The following is a 22,633-nucleotide window of genomic DNA, read 5'->3' on the forward strand; positions in this document are numbered from 1 at the left end:
CAGTCTGAGCAGGCTTGCTGCCTGTTGATTCTAGTATTTGCATATTATAATAGTTCTTTGCACAGCATGAACCGAAGGCAAAGGACGTCAGGGGATGGGGTAGTCAGCCATGCTGTGATTAGGTCATATTTGGTGGTCAGGAAACGGCTTGATTTACTGTATATATGTATGACTTGGACCTGGTTTTAGCTAGAATTGAAGTTGGAGTCAAAGTCAATTCATAACATAGTGCCGTTCAACCACTTTCCGGGCATGTCATTATTGTCAACATCTTTAAAAAATATTCAAACATTTTTAAAAATATCTCTTCAAGCTTGATGCAAAGTGAGCTTGTAGATTGGCTATTTTTTATTCTTCTTTTTATTTATTATGATTTTTCATTTTTCACATAAGCCCCTTCAAAATGCCTGATGTTTAGTCTTGAATGTTATTTACACTTGAAAAAGACCCCAGGGTGCTACACTAGGTCCGCTCCTCTTTTTTTCACTCTACACCAAATCTCTTCGCCAAAAATAGCTGATCAACAAAGCTACGTTGTGGAGGTTATAATTCAGCAAATATCCACTGAATGTTCGCCCCCCAGAATAGGGATGCTAGGGGTTGATGTGGTACATTGTTTTAGATTCTGAATATTTTAAACCATTAAGACCATTTTAAGATTTCTTTGGCTATTCAAAAATCGTGGAAAATTGGAGCAAATCTTTGAATATATATATTTTTAATCTGTCCTTCTGGGGGGTCCCTGGAACAACATATTTTGAGATAGGGGTTCGCGGCCAAATACATATTATTTTGGGGGTTCTTGACTTGGAAAAGTTGGATCACCACTGATATAGCAACATACTGTTAGGATTTAGAAAACATTTTTAGATATGTATTTTTCACGATTTTTCAAAAATAGCAGATATACAAGCTCACTTGTATATCTGCTATTTTTGAATAACCAAAGCAATCTAAAATGACAGAGATGCGTTCCCAGATTTAATGGGTTAAAGAAAGAGAGGGTAAGGGGCTCACAGAGACAGATTTGACAGATTGCTGCTATTTGTCTCAAAAAGCTTTATACCCCGTATAACATGTATATAACGACACAATGTGACATAGCTCTGTTTAACACAATGCCGTACCCCCTCCAACTGTATATACTTTCCCCATGTTCTCAAATTGTTTTTGTTATATTTTGACACTTGCTTTGGCAATGTAAACGTATGATTTCTCATGCCAATAAAGCTCCTTGAATTGAATTGAACTGACAGAAACTGCGCTACACCCCGGGCACCACATACAATGATCTGATATAATGAAGATTAAGTTATCGGTCTGACCGTCTGTCTCTGTGTGTGTTTTTTACACACACGCACACGCACACGCACACACACACACACACACACACACACACACACACACACACACATTTTAACCATTTATTTATGTCCACACAAAGGAGAGTATACAAGGACACAAATATTAAAGGTGCAGTGAGATTACATCACAAAATCATGGAATACGTCTTCATGATACAATAAGCATGCATGTCACTCAGTTTCTCTATGGGTATAAGTAACAGCGTCTCCGCCATATGTGACGGCTGCCAATTATAGCAGAAATAGAACAATACTTTGCCAGCCTTTTTGCCTCCTTTTTGGGCATCCCAAGTTGTTGGAACCCTCTAACAACCAGTCTATGGGTATGTCCTAGGCTACCAAATATAAAAACAAATAGTCTGCACCTATAGCCCAGCTCTGAGATGGTATGTAGAAGTGGTTGGTATTTAATGACCTTGGTCATAAAGGCTTCCTCTAGGCTAAGGTCAAAGGTGCAGGCTATCTCTAATACAAACACCTCTCTGGACTCTTCATCAACCACAACAACATCTGGTGTATTAGCTGTCAAAGATGTAAATATGTCTGGAAATTTTCCATAGCAGTGTGTTATGATCCAGGGAAGGTCATGCGGAGGTCAAATTGTTATATCGTTGCAAAGACCTCTTATCTCTGTATTCCAACTTTTTGTATTTTTCCGTTAATTGACGCCCTACTTGATCACACTGCCACATCATAGTACTGACGTCATAGATGACTGACATCATATGCTGACATCATGGAAGACTGGCCTCATAGTACTGACGTCAGACTGGCCTCCAAGTAGTTACGTGCTCATTTATTTCATAATGGTCGAAAAGCAACCGTGTTGAACAAGCATACGTATATTTGGGGCCAGCCTCTGAAATACAGGATCCCAAATACAGGGGGATGGATGTCTCTCGCTCGCTCTCTCTCTCTCTCTGTCTCTCTCTCTTGCTGTGTGAGTGTAAAGCAGACTGTTTCGATTTGTTGTCTGTCGTCTTAGTGAATAAAGTTCGACAAAACAATCAACAATGGTAACATTATCAGCTTAATGTCACAATACACACACACACACACACACACACACACACACACACACACACACACACACACACACACACACACTCATAGAATAATCTTGCTTAGTGTGTAGTGTGTGTGTGTGTGTGTGTGTGTGTGTGTGTGTGTGTGTGTGTGTGTGTGTGTGTGTGTGTGTGTGTGTGTGTGTGTGTGTGTGTGTGTGTGTGTGTGTGTGTGTGTGTGTGTGTGTGTGTGTGTGTGAGAGTGCTGACTAAGCCATACACTAAGCTAATAACCTGAAAAATGTGACCTGAATGATGTAATTTTTATTCCTGCGATCAGCTGGAAAAATCAGAGACACGTCAGTACATTACAGTATGTCCAAGTGCAGCACATCTCCTAGTAGCCAGATCCACTGACTACTAGAAGCCTGTGGTTGTACTGGTCAGCTCCCAGCACAACAGTAGAAGACTGTGGTTCTACTGGTCAGCTCCCAGCACAACAGTATTAGACTGTGGTTCTACTGGTCAGCTCCCAGCACAACAGTAGAAGACTGTGGTTCTACTGGTCAGCTCCCAGCACAACAGTATTAGACTGTGGTTGTACTGGTCAGCTCCCAGTACAGCAGTATTAGACTGTGGTTGTACTGGTCAGCTCCCATTACAACAGTATTAGACTGTGGTTGTACTGGTCAGCTCCCAGTACAACAGTATTAGACTGTGGTTGTACTGGCCAGCTCCCAGCACAACAGTATTAGACTGTGGTTGTACTGACCAGCTCCCAGCACAACACAGTATTAGACTGTGGTTGTACTGACCAGCTCCCAGCACAACAGTATTAGACTGTGGTTGTACTGGTCAGCTCCCAGTACAGCAGCGGAAGACTGTGGTTGCAGCAGCAGTTAGGAGTAGTTGTGTGTCGCTGTAAAAGTGACGTTTAGCAAATGTTTCATAATAAAAATATACAGACTAGAGCTGGTTTCCTGTCTCTCCGTACTGTTGGTTGCTTGTAATGTTGCTGATACTGTATGTTAAAACCCATTAAAAACCGGGAACGCGTCTGTTTCACTTTAGATATTAGTGTAGGCTATTCAAAAATAGCAGACGTACAAGCTCGCAGTGCGTCACGAAGCTTGTACATCTGCTATTTTTGAATATTTTTGAAAAATCTTGAAAGTGTTTTTTTATGTAATTTTGAATTTTTTAACAGAAGTCTTCTCAAATGGGGGTCCCTGGCACAAAACGTTTTCACATTTCGGCGATCCTTGGCACGAAAAAGTGTGAGAACTGCTGATTTAGAAGGCATTTGTAGAATCGGCCTCGGGTTTCTACAAATGACTTAATGGTTAAAATGGTTCAAATAAAGCAATTACACTGTTAGGACTCCTCAGTGTCTGGTTCCATTTGTAAACCTGAAAGGGTCCATTTGGTTCCATTTGCACACTCTCAGGGATAAATGAACTGATGACTGCACTGCACTGTGTACATAGAAACACTGTGCAGCAGGTCTCCTAAAACAGTCTGCTGCTACTGAGTCACACACACACACACACACACACACACACACACACACACACACACACACACACACACACACACACACACACACACACACACACACACACACACACACACACACACGGGTGAAATCTGATATGCTGCTACCACACTTTTACATAGACCACACACGCACACACGCACGCACGCAGGCAGGCGCGCGCACACACACACACACACACACACACACACACACACACACACACACACACACACACACACACACACACACACACACACACACACAGGTGAGTCTAGCCTGGACAGACTAATACTTAACCATTATTTCAGAAGATAAACATTTGTTTATTATCTAAATAACATTGGTCTGTGTATATATAAAGCCTATCCATATACAATACACACGCATGTTGTGCATTATGAAATAGTGCTCTCCCCCCTCTCTCCCTCCCATACATACAACCCCTCTCTCTCTCCCCCCCCCCTCTCTCTCTCTCTCTCTCTCTCTCTCTCTCTCTCTCTATATATATATATATATATATATCTTCCTCCCATACCTACAACAACTCTCTCCCCCCCGCCGCCCCTCTCTCTCTCTCTCTCTCTCTCTCTCTCTCTCTCTCTCTCTCTCTCTCTCTCTCTCTCTCTCTCTCTCACCTCATCCTCGGCGGAGGCTCCGTTTCCTACGTGTGCCATGGTGAGGTCCGTCCGTCTGTTGAACGTCTTATTATCTTCCCGTCTGTAGGTCCATGTCCTTCACCTCTTCATGTCCGTTATTCCTCCTCCCCTCTCTCTCTCTCTCTCTCTCTCTCTCTCTCTCTCTCTCTCTCTCTCTCTCTCTCTCTCTCTCTCTCTCTCTCTCTCTCAATTTCTCTCTCAGTCTCTTCTCCTTCACCGACCAGCCGCTTTTGCGGTCTCTGTCTGTCTGTCTGTCTGTCTGTCTGTCTGTCTGTCTGTCTGTGCCGGCAGAGCGTCGGTTCGTTTCTTCTCCTCTAACTGCTGCTTCCGTGAACGAAGCATACAGTAGAGTGGAGCGGAGCCGTCTACGTTACACTACAGACACACCTCCTCTCTCTCCCTCTCCCTCTCTCTCTCTCTCTCTTTTCCTGCCCTTCTCTTTACTCCGCCCCTCCGAAAAAATGCTGCTGCTGCCACGCCGAGATAGAGAGAGAGAGGGGGGGGGGCAGGGAGAGAGAGAGAGAGAGAGAGAGAGAAAGTGAGAGAGATAGAGAGAGAGGGGGGCAGGGAGGGAGAGAGAGAGAGAGAAAGAGAGAGAGAGATATATATATAGAGAGAGAGGGGGGTTAGGGAGAGAGAAAGAGAAAGAGAAAGAGAAAGAGAAAGAGAGAGCGAGCGAGAGAGAGGGGGGCAGGAAGGGAGGGAGAGACAGAGAGAGACAGAGAGAGAGAGGGGGGGGGCAGGGAGAGAGGGGCAGGGAGGGAGAGAGGGAGAGAAAGAGAAAGAGAAAGAGAAAGAGAAAGACAGTTTTTGAGTTTTAAAATACCTTTATTTAAAGGAGGAGTTCACACAAAAAATGACTTATTTTCTATCAATTACACACCCCATGAAGCCTTGATTTCATGGATTTATTTTTGTTTTTGTGGCATTCCTAAGACAATCATTTGATGACCGTGTGTATTTCCGGTAGGAGACACAAATAATCTACTTTGTGTCTCCTACCGGATACATTAGCCGGTAGGAGACGGGAATCAAATTATTATCTTAGGAATGCGACAAAACAAAAAAGAATCCATGGATTCAAGGCTTCATAGGTCAAGGTCAAGGTCAAGGTCTTTATTAGTGTCCCAAAAGGGCAAATAAGTTTACAGCCGGAGTAGTGGTTTAAAACATACACAGAATACAGGACAACAAACAAACGCCATAGCATAAAACATAAGTCTGGGCAGGGCCGCATTAAGACCCCTCAGGGCCGTGGAACACCACAAAATCAAAGGCCCCCCCAGTCGCGTAATTTCACGCGCATGCGCACAACCAGCGCACGCGCGCGAAATTTTTCGGGTCTAATTCGATCTAATTCGGGTCTAATTCGGTCTATTTCGGTTCTATTTAACCAATATAAATCAACATTTTTTCTTTAAATACACAAAAATTAAATACACAATTCTCACAGGGCCCTGCAGGCTGCGGGCCGTGGAACGCCAGTTCCACTAAGTTCCGCGGTTAATGCGGCTCTGAGTCTGGGCGCATCTAGTGCAAGATATATGGTGTTTAGGGTGTCATAGGGTGTGTAATTGATAGAAAATAAGTCATTTTTTGGGTGAACTCCTCCTTTAAACAAGACCTGTGTCCTCACACACTACAGTATATGTTCATAATATTCTGACATAAAGTACATCAATACATATGCTTTTCCAATACATTTTACATTTCACAATTAAATCAGATTAAGATCAGCAGACAAAACTGCTGTGAAAAGGATGAAAAACTAAAAAGGTGGAGAGATTATTTCCATCCATTGTGGTCCTTTGAGTGCAAATGAAATGTGTAAACTGAGCAGTGAGTACCATGTGTTTGGTATAAAACACATGGTAGACATTCATTCATACAATCTCCAACACAGGCCTACTAGACAATAAAAAACAACAACAACATACTGTAAATAGAACCTGATACAACTCAATATAGGCTATTATATTACTAATATAGCCTATATTGTATGTATATGGTATTATGTTTTATATTATATTATAACCAATTGATGGTTATTATAGGTCCAGCTGCTATTCAGCCAGCTCTTTGTGGAGGACTGGAAGTCAAGGCTTATTACTCTGCAAAAACAACTTGTCCCTACTATCATCTGTGAAATTGTTTAATCTGCAACAAAGTATATATGTGTGGGGGGGGGGGGGGGTGTCCCTGCTTCATCTCTCTCTCACCTAAGGGGTCCTTGGACTGAAAAACGTTGAAGAACCCATGTATAACCTTCTGGTTGTGTACCAGAGCGATTGGAGGCGGAGTGGCATCATCAGAGGAGGCCCGGCACACCATTACATAACTACTTAGGAGAAAAATCAATAAGTGGACATGAATCATGTCCAATTATTGATTTCGCTCCAGTGTGTCATGTCACATGACACACTGATTTAAAAATGATTACATTAGCTTTACTAGCTTACATAGGAACACAAGCATAGACACACACCAATCTCAGAGCAGTCGTCTGTAAGGAAATAACAGACCGCAGAATTAACCTTTTTGACCTGAGAGCTTGTGGAGAGCTATATAGCCCCATCTCTGACCTCACCCATCGCTGTAGGTCAGTCACATTGCATTGCCATCCCGGACCTAGGCGGTACCTGGCAAACAGAGGTATTTTTGACCTATTTTCCACAAGTGTGAAGGTATTGACATGGCCCAACCGAATGTCTCTATAGTGAAAATGGCCTGGGGTGGTAAAATTACATTCCGCTGTGAAACAAATTCTGTTTAAATCAGCCTTTTTTTTTTTACAGCGTGTGCAGAATTTCACATTGAAGCGCCCTCCATATCAGCAGCAGTGTCCCGGCAGCAAAAATAGAGTGTGCTTCTGTGTATTTGAATTGGAAATTCTGCACAGGCTGTCAAAAAAATGATGATATGACGGGATCTAGAAAGATAGCGGATTTGAAATTGCTGAACGATAGGCTTCATTTACGGTCTGTAGTCCATGGGTGTAATGCTGTCCATTCTTTTTACTGTCTATGGTCGCAACGCTTCGTGAGCTTGTAGATCTGCTATTTTCACTGAATGTTCGCCCTAGAATAGGGACACTGGGGCTGGCGCCACAAGGGGGCGTGAGTGGGCGACGTCCCCTCAACCGGACTGTCCAGCCACGCAGTCAAGATGGATGTGAAAAATATTTTTTTTCAAATGAAAAAACTCCCTTCTGTGCTGGATTAGTTTTCTAGTGACAGTGTATTTCTTTGTAATACAATGTGATATGTTGTATGTTTTTATTAATGTATTTTAATGTCTTGGACCCCAGGATGACTAGCTGACATTAAGGCGTCAGCTAATCTCTCAAGAACATATTCTGCTCTGCGTTGGAATCTGTCGTGACGTGAAGGTTCGTCATAACGTGTACACACTGGCCTACAAGTGGGCATGCCTTCAGATCAGGAAGCAGGCCGCGCTTTACCCAATCAAATGGGCGGGATTCACGTGTCCGTCGATCCTTCCCCCCTCGAAACGAACTGAAACAAATTTAACAATAGCGTCCGCGGAGCAGACAAAACCACGGAAAGATATTCACATTTGAACTTACTCTTTCATCATAGAAACAAGTGGGCTTATAACCAAAACGATCCATGTTCTCTGGGAGAAGTGGTGTTAGTGTTCCGTGTAGAAATATTGTTAGTGGGAATGAAAACATAGTCGCACCACCCGGAAGTGGAGCGGTGAAGGCAGACCAAAACCCCGGTTTCCTTGCGCACGTGTGCTGTGTCGTCCCAGAGCTAACTGAGATAGAACAAACAGCAGAGGTCGCTGTTTTTCATTTTTAGTTAGCTCTGGGTTCCCAGATTGGGCGTCAGCTAATGGGGATCCGTTTAAATAAACTAATAAAAAACACCTACGCCAACCACCACCACCCAGAAAATTCTCTCGCCACTCCCAAGCCCCACATCCAATCCCAGGAAAACTCCCTCACCCCTGTCCTGGGCTCATTTAGGTAGACTTGCAGGACATTATGCAACACCCACCTTACCATTTACATATGCACCACTGATTCTGAGGTCTCAGGCAAATTTGTCTCGTTGGTATCATTGGACCATAGGCCTAACAGGAGATATGCTGTACATCTCTCTCTCTCTCTCTCTAGCACTTCCACATAAACATAAACAAATAAACATTGTAGAAAGCTAATATGAAGTTAATATCTAAAATGCTCTAATGTGAAATCAAATACATTGTACGTATCCACTTTCATGGAAAAACACTGTAGAAAGCAAATTTGATCTGACCAGTAGTATTTAGATCAAGTATTTAGCATGAAATGCCATGAAACAAAAGTTTTGGGGGGATTTTTTTTGTTTCGGGCATTATGAGGTTAATAATAATTAAAAATGCTCAAGGGAAATTACTGGGCACCCTCTTGAATTCTTAATGGGGGTCCTTGAAATTAAAAAGGCTGAGAACCGCTGGTAGCCACTTCTTGATACCAAAGATAGTGCTGGGTTCTGCGATGTCTTATGGTCGTACAGTCAATAACATCTGATTACCCCCCCCCCCCTATACTGTACCTACCATATGACAGCAAAGTACTGTAGGAGAAATTCAAATTCTGTCAGGACAACTCATGAAGGATAAGATATTTTTATTGAATATAAAATGAGCAATATATTTATTATTATGGTTTGCATCGCGACGCATTGTGAGCTTGTAGATCGGCTATTTTCAAATGGCCGAAATTGATATAGGGCTGAAGTGGTTAATGTATGTTTTGTAATAATTATCAAAATCTACAAAGTAACTAGTAACTAAAGTTTTCAAATAATTGTAGTGGAGTAAAAGTACAATATTTGCCTCTGAGATGTAGTGGAGTAGATGTAAAAGTACTGAACATTGGAAATACTCCACTAATGTAAAAGTACCTCAACATTGTATTTAAGTACTGTACTTGTGTAAATCTACTTAGTTACTTTACACCACTGGGGAGCAAATTTTTATTTAGCAGGACAGCAGTGGTGAGAGCAGCAGCAAAAGCAAGCAGGAGTTGAGTAGTGCAAACTTCCAGTTTAAATAGAGCACTCTGAGAATGAAATGAGTGTGATTGGACGAGTGGATGTGAACGTGGGGTTCCCTGACAGAACTTGCTTTGCGCATATCTGCTCCAAAAGTGCCACGCTCATTTGTTTTAATCATGTGTATTGTGTACATACGGTAAATAACAAATCATTTCAGTATTTTTTTTTTATACCAGAAACAATGATTGTATCAATCAAATGTTTAATTAGGCACAATAGCAACACTTGTCTCTGTTGTTACACGTTGGCGTAAATCGCATCATCATCCATCGCACAGTCATACGTGTCGTTGTCATCTTCAGCCTGTAAGATAATAATAATAATAATAATCCTTATTTATAGAGCACCTTTCAGACATAAATGCAGTTCAAAGTGCTTTACATTCAGGTTAAAAAACACAAGTTAAACAAAACAATGAGATGACAAGATGACAAACAGGGGGAAATTAAAACAAAAATAATACATAAATAACATATAGGGACACATAGAATGGACTCTGTATTGAGTGAGTAAAAGCACTGAATTCATAATAACTTTCTTTGAGTATAGTTGTATAGAAATCTGGTTGTCACACCTGGACTAGACCTACAGTATATGGCAGATTGTTCTATCCTATGTTCCTATACAGATTATCATGAGTCATTGTTCTATCCTACCTCCATGTTCCCATACAGCTGATCATTGGTGTAGACATTGCAGAATACTATGCTGTCAGTCACCGTCTCTTTCCTAGAGAAATACATGAAGTTAAGACATTTATCACTGTGTGAGACTGTTGAACCTTCTTTATTCTTACTTATATCAGTAAGTTATTGTTTATCTCTAAAATAAAGTGAACAGTGATCATTGAACCTCTTTATTCCATCAGTAAGTTATTATTTATCTCTGAAAATAAAGTGAACAGTGTAAAGTTAAACTTTGCTGCTGGTGGATATTGTAGTAAATAAAGAGTAAAGTTAAACCTTGGTGGTGGTGGATATTGATCTGTAGATTTGGTTTCATTCATGTCATTCATACTGGATGTCTGCTGATCACCACGGTTCCCCCTGCTGGCAAATAATGATATGCACATTAACGGGGAAACGTTTTAAACACAAATATATGTATAGTTTATAATTAAACAAGAGCAACATAGAGCAGCAGTTCTCATGGTGGGGTCTGGGGACCCCCAGTGGTCCTTGAGGGGTTTCCAGGGGGTCCCCAGAAAAATGTGATAATCAGCATGAAAATCTGTTTAACCACTTTAACTCTATTTTGTGAGTTGGGTATTCGAAAATATCAGATGTACACACTCACAAGGCACCGCGTTGCTTTGAGCAAAATTCTGTAATGATAATGAATTAATATTATTATTATTATTATTATTATTATTATTATTATTATTTATTTTTTTAACAACACACAACTCAAGTTTTCTCTTATGGGCTAAAATTTCCCAGATGGGGGTCCGTGGCTTAATCTGTATGAATTTGGGGGTCCATGACATGAAACTGAATCAGAGGCGTAGGTTGACCTGAGTGGCTCAATGTTAGATGACCTCAGTGACCTTGACCTTTGACCACCAAATTGCACCATAATGTCAGATATTGATTTATTTTACAGATCTAATATGAGTTTTCATATTATGTGACGATTGGATAACGATAGTGTATGTAGACAGAATGACATATAAACAGACTGCTTTATTACAATATACTGTAGATGTATAATCACTTCACTGTGCAACCAACGAATAGAAAAGAAGTGCCAGTTCTTTTCTCTATCTTGCCCTCTCAACCAATAAAGTTGAAATCATGCAATTCATGGATTATATTATATTCACTGGAGAAACAGGTGAATATCTGCATAATTTACTGACTGAGCGATGAAGCACTCCTGCTTTTTGTCATGCTTGTTTTCTAGAAAGTGTTGACTTAATTAGTCTTTATCTCTGCAAGCTGTTTGCATGTTAACCTATACATACAGGGTATAAAACGAGGTTGTCCTCCTCACATTAACTGAACATCTGTTAACTTACCATTTCTTAGTGACTCCCAGAGCCGTTAAGAATATCACCACCAGCACAAAGAGAACTCCAATGGCAACAGCAACGTACAACATCAGAGAGTGATCTGTGCAGGAATACAAACCAAACCATCTTTACTACACAGTGCATGTTTACATATGTTTTATACAGTACATGTTTATATACGTTTTATACAGTACATGTTTACATACGTTTTATACAGCACATGTTTACATACGTTTTATACAGTACACGTCCACAACACAACCAGTGCTTTTTATTTATATGCACTTTAGAATCCTGGTTAGTTCACAACTTGTGGCAGTACACTGATTCCCTTTTGTATCAAATAAATAAAAGTAATGGGAACAGTCTGGCCCCAATGTGGATCTCTGACTTCATGTGACCAGCCTGTGACAATGTTGATGAGCTGGGTTTAGGTTAGTTTTACCCTACTGATGATGTGTTGTTGCAATAGTAATCCCGCTCAGTACGAGAGGAACCGCAGGTTCAGACATTTGGTGCATGTGCTTGGCTGAGGAGCCACTGGGGCGACACTACCATCTGCGGGCTTATGACTGAACGCCTCTAAGTCAGAATCCCGCCTAGATGGAACGATATCTGGTCCCCGAGGACCCTCGGCTGGCCTACGCGAGGCCAGCCGAGGCCCAGTCTCGGGGGGTCGCCGAAAGATGGCACCCCCCCCCCTCCGGACTTCATGTTTGAAGTGCACGTCCCTAGAGCGCCCCTTTTTCCACAAGGGGCGCTCTAACGCAATTTAGGAATGGTCCTAGGTCCCTGTAAAAGGTAATGGACGGATGTGACAGGAGCCCCAAAAAAGTCACTTCCGTCCACTCCAATGATAGGATTTGGAGAAAAAGGTCCATATCTCCATACTTTTTTACAGTGGTGAAAACAAGCCATTTTCGACGGGCGATCACTCTGCAATGGCAGTTTGCGTTAGAAATATTATTGTTCCAGTCGTTAGACGGGACCCTCGACCATCGCGCAGACACCTTTTGTTTACATCCGGGTCCTCGTGGAGGCTTCTACAGCTCTAAAACGATCGCTGTAAACGGTAAGAAACGCTGGCACTGGATGTACCCTGCTTTAAAAAACCTCTGGCACCCGATGTGTTAATATGTTCGGATTCATGTATTTTCAGACATTTAACCACTTAAACCCTCCATACCCCCAGGGGTCCCGAAACCCCTGTTGAAGACCCTGACCAGTTGGGTGGATGGTAGCATGTAGCCCCCTTTTACCGTTAGAGGGAAAAGCCAGGGTGACGGTGGCATTGCCCCGGGAGTTGCTGGCGTGGCAGTGGGCGGGGCCAGGCGCTCCGTGTGGGACTTGCAGAGTCCCGATGGCCACAACGCCGTGCGTCTCCAGCTTAGCGCCGGTGGGCGGGGCCTGATGGCGATCGGGGAGAAACCAGTGGATCGTGCTGGCCGGTCTGGACTCTACGATGCACACGCAGGTCACGACCATCGCTGAGTCTGAAGAGCAGGCCGAGCCCGTCTTTATCTCTGGGGGATCTGAGAGGACAACAAGTAAGAATGCTGCAGAGTGTATGACTCACAACTTAAAGGAGTACTTCACCCAACAAATGACTTATTTTCCATCAATTACGCACCTCAGGAAGCCTTGAATTCATGGAGATTTTTTTATTTTTTGTCGCATTCCTAAGACAATAATGTGATGCTCGGCGGTCTCTCCGGTAGGAGACTCAAAGAGTCTCCATTGAGTCTCCTACCGGAGCCTCCTCCGGCCATCAAATTATGCTTCATGCGGTGTGTAATTGATAGAAAATAAGTAATTTTTTGTGTGAACCACTCCTTTAAGGCACAAGCCCAGATTTGAACCTAAAACTTCAGGATATCCAGCACGTCATCTATCTGAGCTACATGGGTGATGTTTTCTCGCATTTACATTTATCGGCGACTTACAGAGCACGTTGAGGTGCACGGTGTCGGAGGTGCCGTTTCCCTCGGTGTTGGTGGCGGTGCAGAACACGGGTCCCGCGTGTCTGGTGACGCGCTGCAGTGTGTAGACGTGTCCCGTGTAGCGCAGGGCGCCGCCGATGGCGTCGTACCACTGGTAGCTGTGAGCAGGAGGGTTGGCCACGCTGCTGCATCTGAGAGCCACGTCCTCTCCCTCGCTCACGCTGTCTGTGTAGGAGACCCTCACGTTGACCGGGGGGTCTGCACGCACGCACGCACGCACGCACGCACGCACGCACGCACGCACGCACGCACACACACACACACACACACACACACACACACACACACACACACACACACACACACTATTTTAGTCACGCTTGGCTTCACTTGGCACACTTGTTCTACTCTCCAAAATATACACGGCACTAGGACCCTGCAGCATTCCTTTTGGAGCGGTGTGGGGTTTTGTTTGGAACTGAATTCCGGGAAAGTCAGTTCTAAGAGATCATAAAGCCCAGAGAGATGTTGCCTAAAAGACAACTAAAATGGCTGTCGTGCAGTATGACTCTAAGTTATTTGATGAAAGTCTATGGAGGTATGATCTAGTGGGAAAACAAGAGATCTTCAACTGGCTTTAATAGATCATTATAGATGCTATGTTGTTCACTTGTTTTCCCACTCCGCTAGTCTTAGTTCTACTGGATCTCTTCTCCACTAGTCTTACAGTAGTTCTACTGGATCTCTTCTCCACTAGTCTTAGTTCTACTGGATCTCTTCTCCACTGGTCTTAGTTCTACTGGATCTCTTCTCCACTGGTCTTAGTTCTACTGGATCTCTTCTCCACTGGTCTTAGTTCTACTGGATCTCTTCTCCACTGGTCTTAGTTCTACTGGATCTCTTCTCCACTGGTCCCTCCCTGACATTTGAATCTAGTTTTATTTGTTGATGAAATTATCAATATATTTAGTCTTTAGTTTAAAGGCCAGTCCACACCAATCCAACTCCTTGCAACTACCATTATTTTCCATCAATTACGCACCTCAGGAAGCCTTGAATTCATGGAGATTTTTTTAGTTTTTGTCGCATTCCTAAGATCTGGTCTTAGATCTGGTCTTAGTTCTACTGGATCTCTTCTCCACTGGTCTTAGTTTTACTGGATCTCTTCTCCACTGGTCTTAGTTCTACTGGATCTCTTCTCCACTGGTATTAGTTCTACTGGAACTCTTCTCCACTGGTCTTAGTTCTACTGGATCTCTTCTCCACTGGTCTTAGTTCTACTGGATCTCTTCTCCACTAGTCCCTCCCTGACATTTGAATCTAGTTTTATTTGTTGATGAAATTATCAATATATTTAGTCTTTAGTTTAAAGGCCAGTCCACACCAATCCAACTCCTTGCAACTACCATTGGGGATAAATTAATGGTTTCAAGGAGTTGCATTGGTATGGACTGGCTTCAGTTTTTATTTAGTTTTCTTCTGTGAAAAAAAGGTATTAGACCAACATTTTTGCGTCATAGTTTGAGTCTCTTCTTCACTCACATTTGACTTTGAGAATGGTGGGCTGGCTGCTCTGCGTCTGGCCTCCCCTGTACGTCACAGTGCACTCCACTGGTCGCTCGTGGTCCTCGCGGGCGGCCTCAAAGGTCAAGGACGAGGTGGCGTTCCATTGGCCGTCGGGGAGCCCAGCTGACTGGAGGTGGGAGGGGCCAGGGTGGGACCAGGTGAACACGGGGGGGTCACTGGGACAGGAATGAGACACGGAGCAGGAGGCCGACACGTTCTCCCCCAACTTCACCTCCTCTCTCACTGAAAACCACATGGGCTGTGGAGAGCCTGCAATTATAACATTATTATTATTATTGTTATTATTATTATTATTATCTCACTGAAAACCGGGCTGGAATTATAACATTATTATTAGTTCTATTCAGTTTTATTACAGTGCCAAACAAAAAACACCTTATAATTACTTTACTCAGGTCAAGTGCTTTGAACAGAAAAACACAGACAGACAGATCAGAATAGAACGCCGAAGTCTGACGTAATTTATTCACGTTTTTTCCCCCCCGTTCTGAATTCCCATAGACGTGTTTAATATCGCGTCAAATAAGAATAAGAAGTGTTCCAAAAATAAACAAATGACCCTGGCGGTGTCCGACGAATTAGTTAAATTTTCGCCAGAAACGGACTGTATCAAATATGAGCGGCTGACTATCATAAACGATACAGAGCCACCTCCCTGACAATATCGCAGAGACAGTTTGTTTATTTTTGGACCACAATTCTTATATGAGACGATGCTATGATGACCCAATGTTATTCTCCATAGAGAAATTACTTTACGACCCAGGGGCTGGACGAGTGGCGTCAGGACTTCTGTACTCTACAGTATATGTCATAATATTATATGGCTCTTGCTTACTTTTCAGTGTAATGGAAACTTGGTTCTGTAGATATGAAAACTTATTGTGGTCTTTAATTTCAATCCTGAAATGAAAAGGCCCTGTGTCGGCCTCGCGGAGAGGATCGATCCTCAGCGAACACTGCTTCTGTCTGAGGTCTCCCAGGAGAGAGGTCCGGTCCCGGTACCTGTCGATGACCTTGGAGCGCTCCGGGTGGTAGACCAGGTGATGGCTCTCCTCGGCCCAGATGCCCGTCAGCTCAGAGGTTCTGAGGTTCTGAGGGTCTGGAGGATAGTTGAACGAACAGGGAATCACCACACAGGAACCCAGCAGACCAGACACCCTGCTGGGAACCTCCACTGTCCAAGATGAGGCCCCCACACTGATAACTGAGATATAACAGAGAGAGAGAGAGACCCACGCTGATAACTGAGATATAACAGAGAGAGAGACCCCCACACTGATAACTGAAATATAACAGAGAGAGACCAAACCAACTTAACTACAAAAGCATTTTTTTACAGGAGTCTTACACGAGTAAGTATGGTGTGTTGTGAAATGTAGCTCACCATAAACACAGTAATCATTACTTAAGTTATCAACACTGAATGTGATTGATTGATTGATTGATTGATTGATTGATTGATTGATTGATTGATTGATTGAATACTTTATTAGCAGCTTGCAAAGCTTGCAAAGCACAGGAAAATACAGTTCATACAAGGTCTGCTAAGAGAATTTAGCCTATGGCTTGTTTCCATTAGGGTCCTTTGTATTCAAATCCTAGTCTGGCTTTTGTTTTAGGGAGAAACGAAAGTGACTCAGTTTAGCACAGCAGAGGAGAGGAGAGGAGAGGGAGGGGAGGGAGGGTTTGCGTTGCTCAGATAGCCGACACAGACATACTAAGACAGAATATATTAGCCTACCTACATTTCATTTCATTTCATTTTATTTTGTTTCGCATATGGTAGTGTATTACAGTACTCACAATTCATAACTTCAATAATTCATTAAATCACATACACCCATGAGCGAAAAGGAGCAGGAAGAAGAATACATTCTTATCAATACCTGCCTATACCTCCCCTATCCAATTTGAAAAATGTATACTTGATGATCGGCGCATACAACCAGTACTTGCACTACCCCATGTCCTAACCTAACCTACCCCCTACCCCCCCCCCTCTCTCTTTCTTCTTTTGTACATATTTTTCACTCTTCATACCAGTAACCTGTAAACTGATTGTATGACATTATTTATAGTAGTGTGTATATCTGCCTGTCTGTCTCTTAATATGTCATCATGATTTGTGTGCATGGGGATCTCATCTTAAACAAGCTTAGTGCTTAATGAGCTATCCAGTTTACTAAATAAAGTACATCAATCAATCAATCAATCAATCAAGCATGCAAGTTTAAATCAAACCAAAACCCAAAACAAAAACAAGCAAAACGAGCAACAAATGAACAAACATATATAGTAAACAGAACAAAGAAAGATAACTCCAAAGTCAAATCCTTTCCTATTCATCTTCTTCATATTGTCTAATATTTTTTTTTATACCATTTTTTTAATTGATAAATATTTGTACAACATTTTAAGTCATTGTGGAGCGAATTCCACATTCTGATTCCTACAACTGAAGGACACATTTGCCTCTGAGTGGTTTGTGCAAACTGATGCTTAAAATCAATAAGACACAGACACATAAGACACAGTCATAAGACAGAATATATTAGCCTACACACATAAGATACAGACATACTAAGACAGAAGCATAAACCGTTTTGGACTTAGAGTAGTTTATCTACTTCTATGTGATGAATGTCCACTAATACTTAAAGTATCAAGGCATTAATATGTTGCATTTCTGTAATCTTAATAGTGTCACTCCCACAACCATTTGAGCTGGCGTCTCCACAAAGGACACACAACTGTGTCCTGTTATGACCTTATAGGGCATACATGGGCAACTGGCGGCCCAGGGGCCACATCCGGCCCCCACCTTCACTTAATGCGGCCCGCAGGTTAATATCAGAATACTGATATATTATTGATTTCAGCTGTTACAATTGCAAACATGCTTCAATTAATTACTTCAGTCTATATTAGTAGTAGGGTAATGACTAGTTATAAAATTCTATTGTCTTTTTTTATGTCAAATGTATTTGTATTTAAGTTCATACAGTTAACATAAGTTTAAGTAAATGCATGTGAACTTAAATTAAAATGGATTCCAATTCAAAAATAGCAAAAAAAAAACTGATTCCAATTCAAAAATAGCAAAAAATAGCAGATCTACAAGCTCAAAATGTGTCGTATTGCAACGCGTTTTGAGATTGTAGATCTGCTATTTTTGCTACTTTTGTGTGACATAGAATGGTGTGATCAGTGTTGCATTGCTGAATTGGAACGTGGTTGCACTTTATTTTAATTACGTCACGTGCACGTCGCTTAACACCTACACTACAGGTCACACAATGGACAATTGATAGGCATCTAGGCTCATTCTTATGTTAATTCACCTGGTGTGAGTCGGGAGTTAGTAAACTTTGTTGAGGTGTGAATTTAAAGCTGTTTTAAATCTATGCATGTGCCTGCGCGTGCTCTTGTTCAAATAGGTTCTTGCACGGGCCGGCGTGCAAGGCCGTCCCATAAGCATTGCAACCCTGGGCCCGACAGTATATACATTATGCAATGTGGCCCTATGGAGTGAGTGTGGAAATAAACTGTAGTGGCCCTCTCCATCATCAAAGTTGCCCACTCCTGCTATAGGGTCATAATGTGTAGTTCCTTGTGTTGTGTTGTGTTGTGTTGTGTTTTGGGGGTTGGGGACTGGTCATAACATTCCATTTACACCCATGATGAGTAATATCAGCATTTATTATCTGCCACATGCCGTTCTACGTTGCTTATACGCATCAGAGCACTATTATGTCTGTTTCATGAGCCTAGAACCTGTGAATTTGTCCACTGCATGTATTCTGCCCGTTTATTCTTGTTTTTAGACTTTTGACCCCTGCCTTTGACCTGCATGATCTCTGCTCCTGTCCCACTAACCTGGACCCGTCCCACAGACAGTGGTGGAAAAAGTACTCCCATTTTTCAAAAATAGCAAAAGAAAATCTGATTCCAATTCAAAAATAGCAAAAAATAGCAGATCTACAAGCTATTTTGAGTACATTTTGAATTCTGGACTTTTACTTGTAAACGACATCGCGGTATTTATACTTTTACTTAAGTAAAACATTTGAGTACTTTTTCCACCCCTGGTAAACAGCACAGAGGTACAGTCAAGACATTAAGGCTAAAAGGAAAACACGACAACGTCCTATTGATACAAAAGTATCAAAAGTAGCAGATCTGCACGGGCTTGTAGATCTGCTTCTTTTGCTATTTTTGAATTTTGGACATAATATGTCCAAAATTCAAAAGTATCAAAAGTAGAGAAACCTCATTATGAGGTTTCCAAAAAAATAAGATGAAATAAATAATAATAGAATAGAATAGTGGTCCTTACCTCCAAACTGGAGACACAACATAAAGATGTTCACATGAGCCTCCATGTTGTCCTGCCAGCTGTTCTGCAGATCTAATGGAGACGATGCTGCTGCTTGTAAGAAGTTCCCTTTTAATGTCAGATTATGATAAGTTTCCACTTCACTATAAACAGCAGCAATGCTGGAAATGACATCTGTAGTTACTAATAACTTACATTCTAATTCCTCTTTCACATGGTCTCTCCCTGCCTCCTGTGTCCTAGCTTTTTACCAAGAGATAAAACACAGGGTATGTTCAGTAGAATAATGTGTGAAACATTTTGTGTTCAGTAGGATCTTTATTTATGTTACGTAATTACACAGTATCAAGTACTTTTAATATCATGAGTGGCAGAGGTGTAAAGTAACTAAGTGCATTTACTTCAGTACTGTACTTAAGCACAATTTTGAGGTATTTTTTTTTACTTTACTGGAGTATTTCCAATTGTCAGTACTTTTACTTCTACTCCACTACATCTCAGAGGCAAATATTGTACTTTTACTCCACTACAATTATTTAAAAACTTTAGTTACTAGTTAGTTTTTAGACTTTGATTATTATCGCAAAACACACTAACTACTGCAGCCATATATGTATTTCGACCATTTGAAATTAGCTGATCTACAAGCTCACAATGTGTTGCGATGCGACACATTGTGAGGTTGTAGATCGGCTATTTTCAAAATATTTTGAACTTGTGAATATGGAACATTATGCACAATGAGTACTTTTACTTTTGTACTTTAAATATATTTTGATACCAATACTTTTGTACTTTTACTCAAGTCAATTCTGAATTCCGGGCATTCACTTGTAACAGATTATTTCTAGATTGCAGTATTGATACTTTTAGTTAAGTAAAACATGTGAGTACTTCTTCCACCACTGGTGAGTGACTGGTGATGTTTTCCTTTCATGAAACGGTTAACTTGACCCCGAAAGCTGAATTGAAGAAGTCACTATGACTCAAATAAGTACATCACGTTATCACTGTGAAAATAGGAAGTACAACCAGGATGGCACTGAAATATATTTCTATTATTCCATGACAGTCACACACTGAAATCTCAATCTCTAGAAGTTTGTTGTTTTGTTTTGTTAAAATAAGTCTTAAATGGCTATATTGTGACAGTAATCATAGAGTGTTTCTGTTCAGTAACAGGGGTCTCCCCGTCTCTCCAGCTCTTTAGTAAACACAACATTTAAATAATAAAATAACTAGAAAAAGTGCTCCTCGGAGCACAGGTCTCCGCCAGGTCAGGTAGGTTATTGTGGCCTCCTGGTGGCGCTTTAATAAGCCAATGTGAAAAGGGTGCCATTTCTTCTTAGGCCTTTCACGGCAATCGGACACTTCATTCATGATTTGAGGCATTTTTGTTCCAAAAATGAGTTTTGCTAAATTAGTCCACTGTTCTTTCCTTATTAAGTGGTTCTTTTAATTATATTTTAATATACTACTGTGTAGTAGCCAGGGAGCCAAAAACTGACATTGTAAATGAAGATAACGCCTCTGGGTAAAAGCAGACAAATAGGCTACAGTAACAATATTTAACTCCTTTACATGCATTTTAGCCATGATGTCATCTCACAAGATTGTTTTTGGGTCATTTTTATCATTGCATAAGTATACTTAAAGCCGGTAGAATCAGACGTTTTTCATGGTTTAGTATTCTTTTACATTTGCTGCTGTAATTCTGAGCAGATTCATTCACCAATCATAACCTTTTATTAGCAGCATACTTCAGTGGCACCATCACAAACATTGAGAATATGCTTGTTCTCTTGGATGACAGACAGACAGACAGACAGACAGACAGACAGACAGACAGACAGACAGACAGACAGACAGACAGACAGACAGACAGACAGACAGGCAGGCAGGCAGGCAGGCAGACAACAGACAACAATAGATAAGATAGATAGACATTAATTCCTTCATTTATTCATTATTTGATTTAGCTCTTGCTCATTTCATTTTCCTATATGTCTCATCTAAGAAGCAGCAGCGGATCGTCTTATGTCATCCTCTGGTTCACTGTGGGTCGAACACGGCGTCTCAGATCACTCCCCTGGTGGCTGCTTCAGCCATGCCGGGCCTTGGGTCCACCTGCTGCCATCACACACGGCCTGAAGAGCGAGCCCCCGCGTGATGTCATCGGCTGGGTTGTCTCCTGTTTTGGCACGTATCTCCACGTAGCAGATTCTGTGAGCTCTTGGATTTCCGTCACTCGAGTGCCCACAAAAGCTTTGTAGCGGCAGGAGTCTGACAGCAACCATGTAAAAACAGTCAGTGTGATTCACTGACCATAATATGCAGCTTGGGAGAATCAACTCCCAATTGATTGGGAGGATCAACTCGGTGGTGATGACCTTGAGGAGCTGTGAGGGCTGCGCACAGCTCCAGTCGAGGGATAGACTGCTGTTTTTTGGGTAGCGACGCGCAGTGATGCTATGCTCATTTGAGAAGTGGTTGCTCTCTATTTTAATGATGTGACGCGCACGTCGCTTAACACCTACAGTACAGGTCACACAATGGACAATTGATATGCACGTAGGCTAATTCCTATGTTAATGTACCTGGCGTGAGTCGGGAGCCTTTGTAAACTTTGATGAAGTGTGAATTTAAAGTAGTTTTAAATCTATGCGTGTGCCTGCGCGTCCCCCTGGCCAAATAAGTGGTTGCTCGGCGTGCAACCCCGTCCACTGAGCATTGCACCCCTGGCGACGCGTGACCGTGCAGCCAGCAAGGAGACCGCCACCTTGACCTCTGGGTTCTCGGTCCTAAGATAGGCCACGGACCCATATGCCTGCTCTGAGGCATCTAAAAAAATATGAACGTCTCTCATACTGCTGTGATGGTGGAGTAGCACCTGGGCAGTGTTATCTATGGCAGGTGTTCCAGCTCGGCCTCCCATGAACGCCATAAGCGGAGTAACTCCTCTGGTAACTGCGGGTCATCCCACTGTCTTCTCCCACAAGCGCTGAACAAGGACCTTTCTGGTTGTGTATGGCACTATGAAGCCCAGGGGATCATATTGGCTGGCTAGAACTTTAAATATGTTCCTCATTGTGCCAACTGAGCAATCAACCAGGCGGTGTTTGTAAGACA

The 22,633-nt window shown here is 42.1% G+C and overlaps 2 protein-coding genes across 4 annotated transcripts in view; both read right to left on the bottom strand.

The window, feature by feature from the left end:
- The window catches only part of ttc39b (tetratricopeptide repeat domain 39B), a 42,486-nt gene extending 37,601 nt beyond the window's left edge, over positions 1–4,885 (bottom strand). For both annotated transcript variants that reach the window (XR_014599623.1, XM_084042692.1), the window contains exon 1: positions 4,541–4,885. Coding sequence is in view for 1 of the 2 variants with exons in the window: in XM_084042692.1 (XP_083898818.1) it covers positions 4,541–4,579 (39 nt within the window). In the remaining variant the exon portion in view is untranslated. The remainder of the gene's footprint in view (positions 1–4,540) is intronic.
- Positions 4,886–9,595: 4,710 nt separating this feature from the next.
- LOC311034716 (B-cell receptor CD22-like) lies at positions 9,596–19,599 on the bottom strand. Of its 2 annotated transcripts, none has more exons than XM_084042681.1 (9): positions 19,505–19,599; positions 16,004–16,372; positions 15,121–15,414; positions 13,582–13,836; positions 12,898–13,170; positions 11,645–11,738; positions 10,590–10,673; positions 10,284–10,356; positions 9,596–9,930 (listed from the first exon to the last, which is right to left on the bottom strand). In XM_084042681.1, the coding sequence occupies exons 1-9, from the start codon at positions 19,548–19,550 to the stop codon at positions 9,865–9,867; spliced, it is 1,554 nt and encodes a 517-aa protein (XP_083898807.1). In that variant the 5' UTR covers positions 19,551–19,599; the 3' UTR covers positions 9,596–9,864. The 2 variants fall into 2 exon arrangements, with proteins under 2 accessions (XP_083898807.1, XP_083898806.1); XM_084042680.1 differs by having other exon boundaries at positions 10,590–10,676.
- Positions 19,600–22,633: the final 3,034 nt, after the last annotated feature.

This window comes from Gymnoscopelus microlampas (assembly GCF_963454915.1).
Source record: "Gymnoscopelus microlampas genome assembly, chromosome: 19".
Lineage (NCBI taxonomy): Eukaryota > Metazoa > Chordata > Actinopteri > Myctophiformes > Myctophidae > Gymnoscopelus > Gymnoscopelus microlampas.

Bases quoted from the DNA above. Each gene is read 5' to 3' on its own strand.
- LOC311034716 (XM_084042680.1), bottom strand. From the start codon at position 19,550: ATGGAGGCTCATGTGAACATCTTTATGTTGTGTCTCCAGTTTGGAG. The intron at 11,739-12,897 runs GTAAAAGGGGGC...ATTCCTGCACAG, and splicing joins CCTGGCTTTTCCCTCTAACG to ATCACTCTCTGATGTTGTAC. The intron at 9,931-10,283 runs GTAGGATAGAAC...ATTATCTTACAG, and splicing joins AGCTGTATGGGAACATGGAG to GCTGAAGATGACAACGACAC.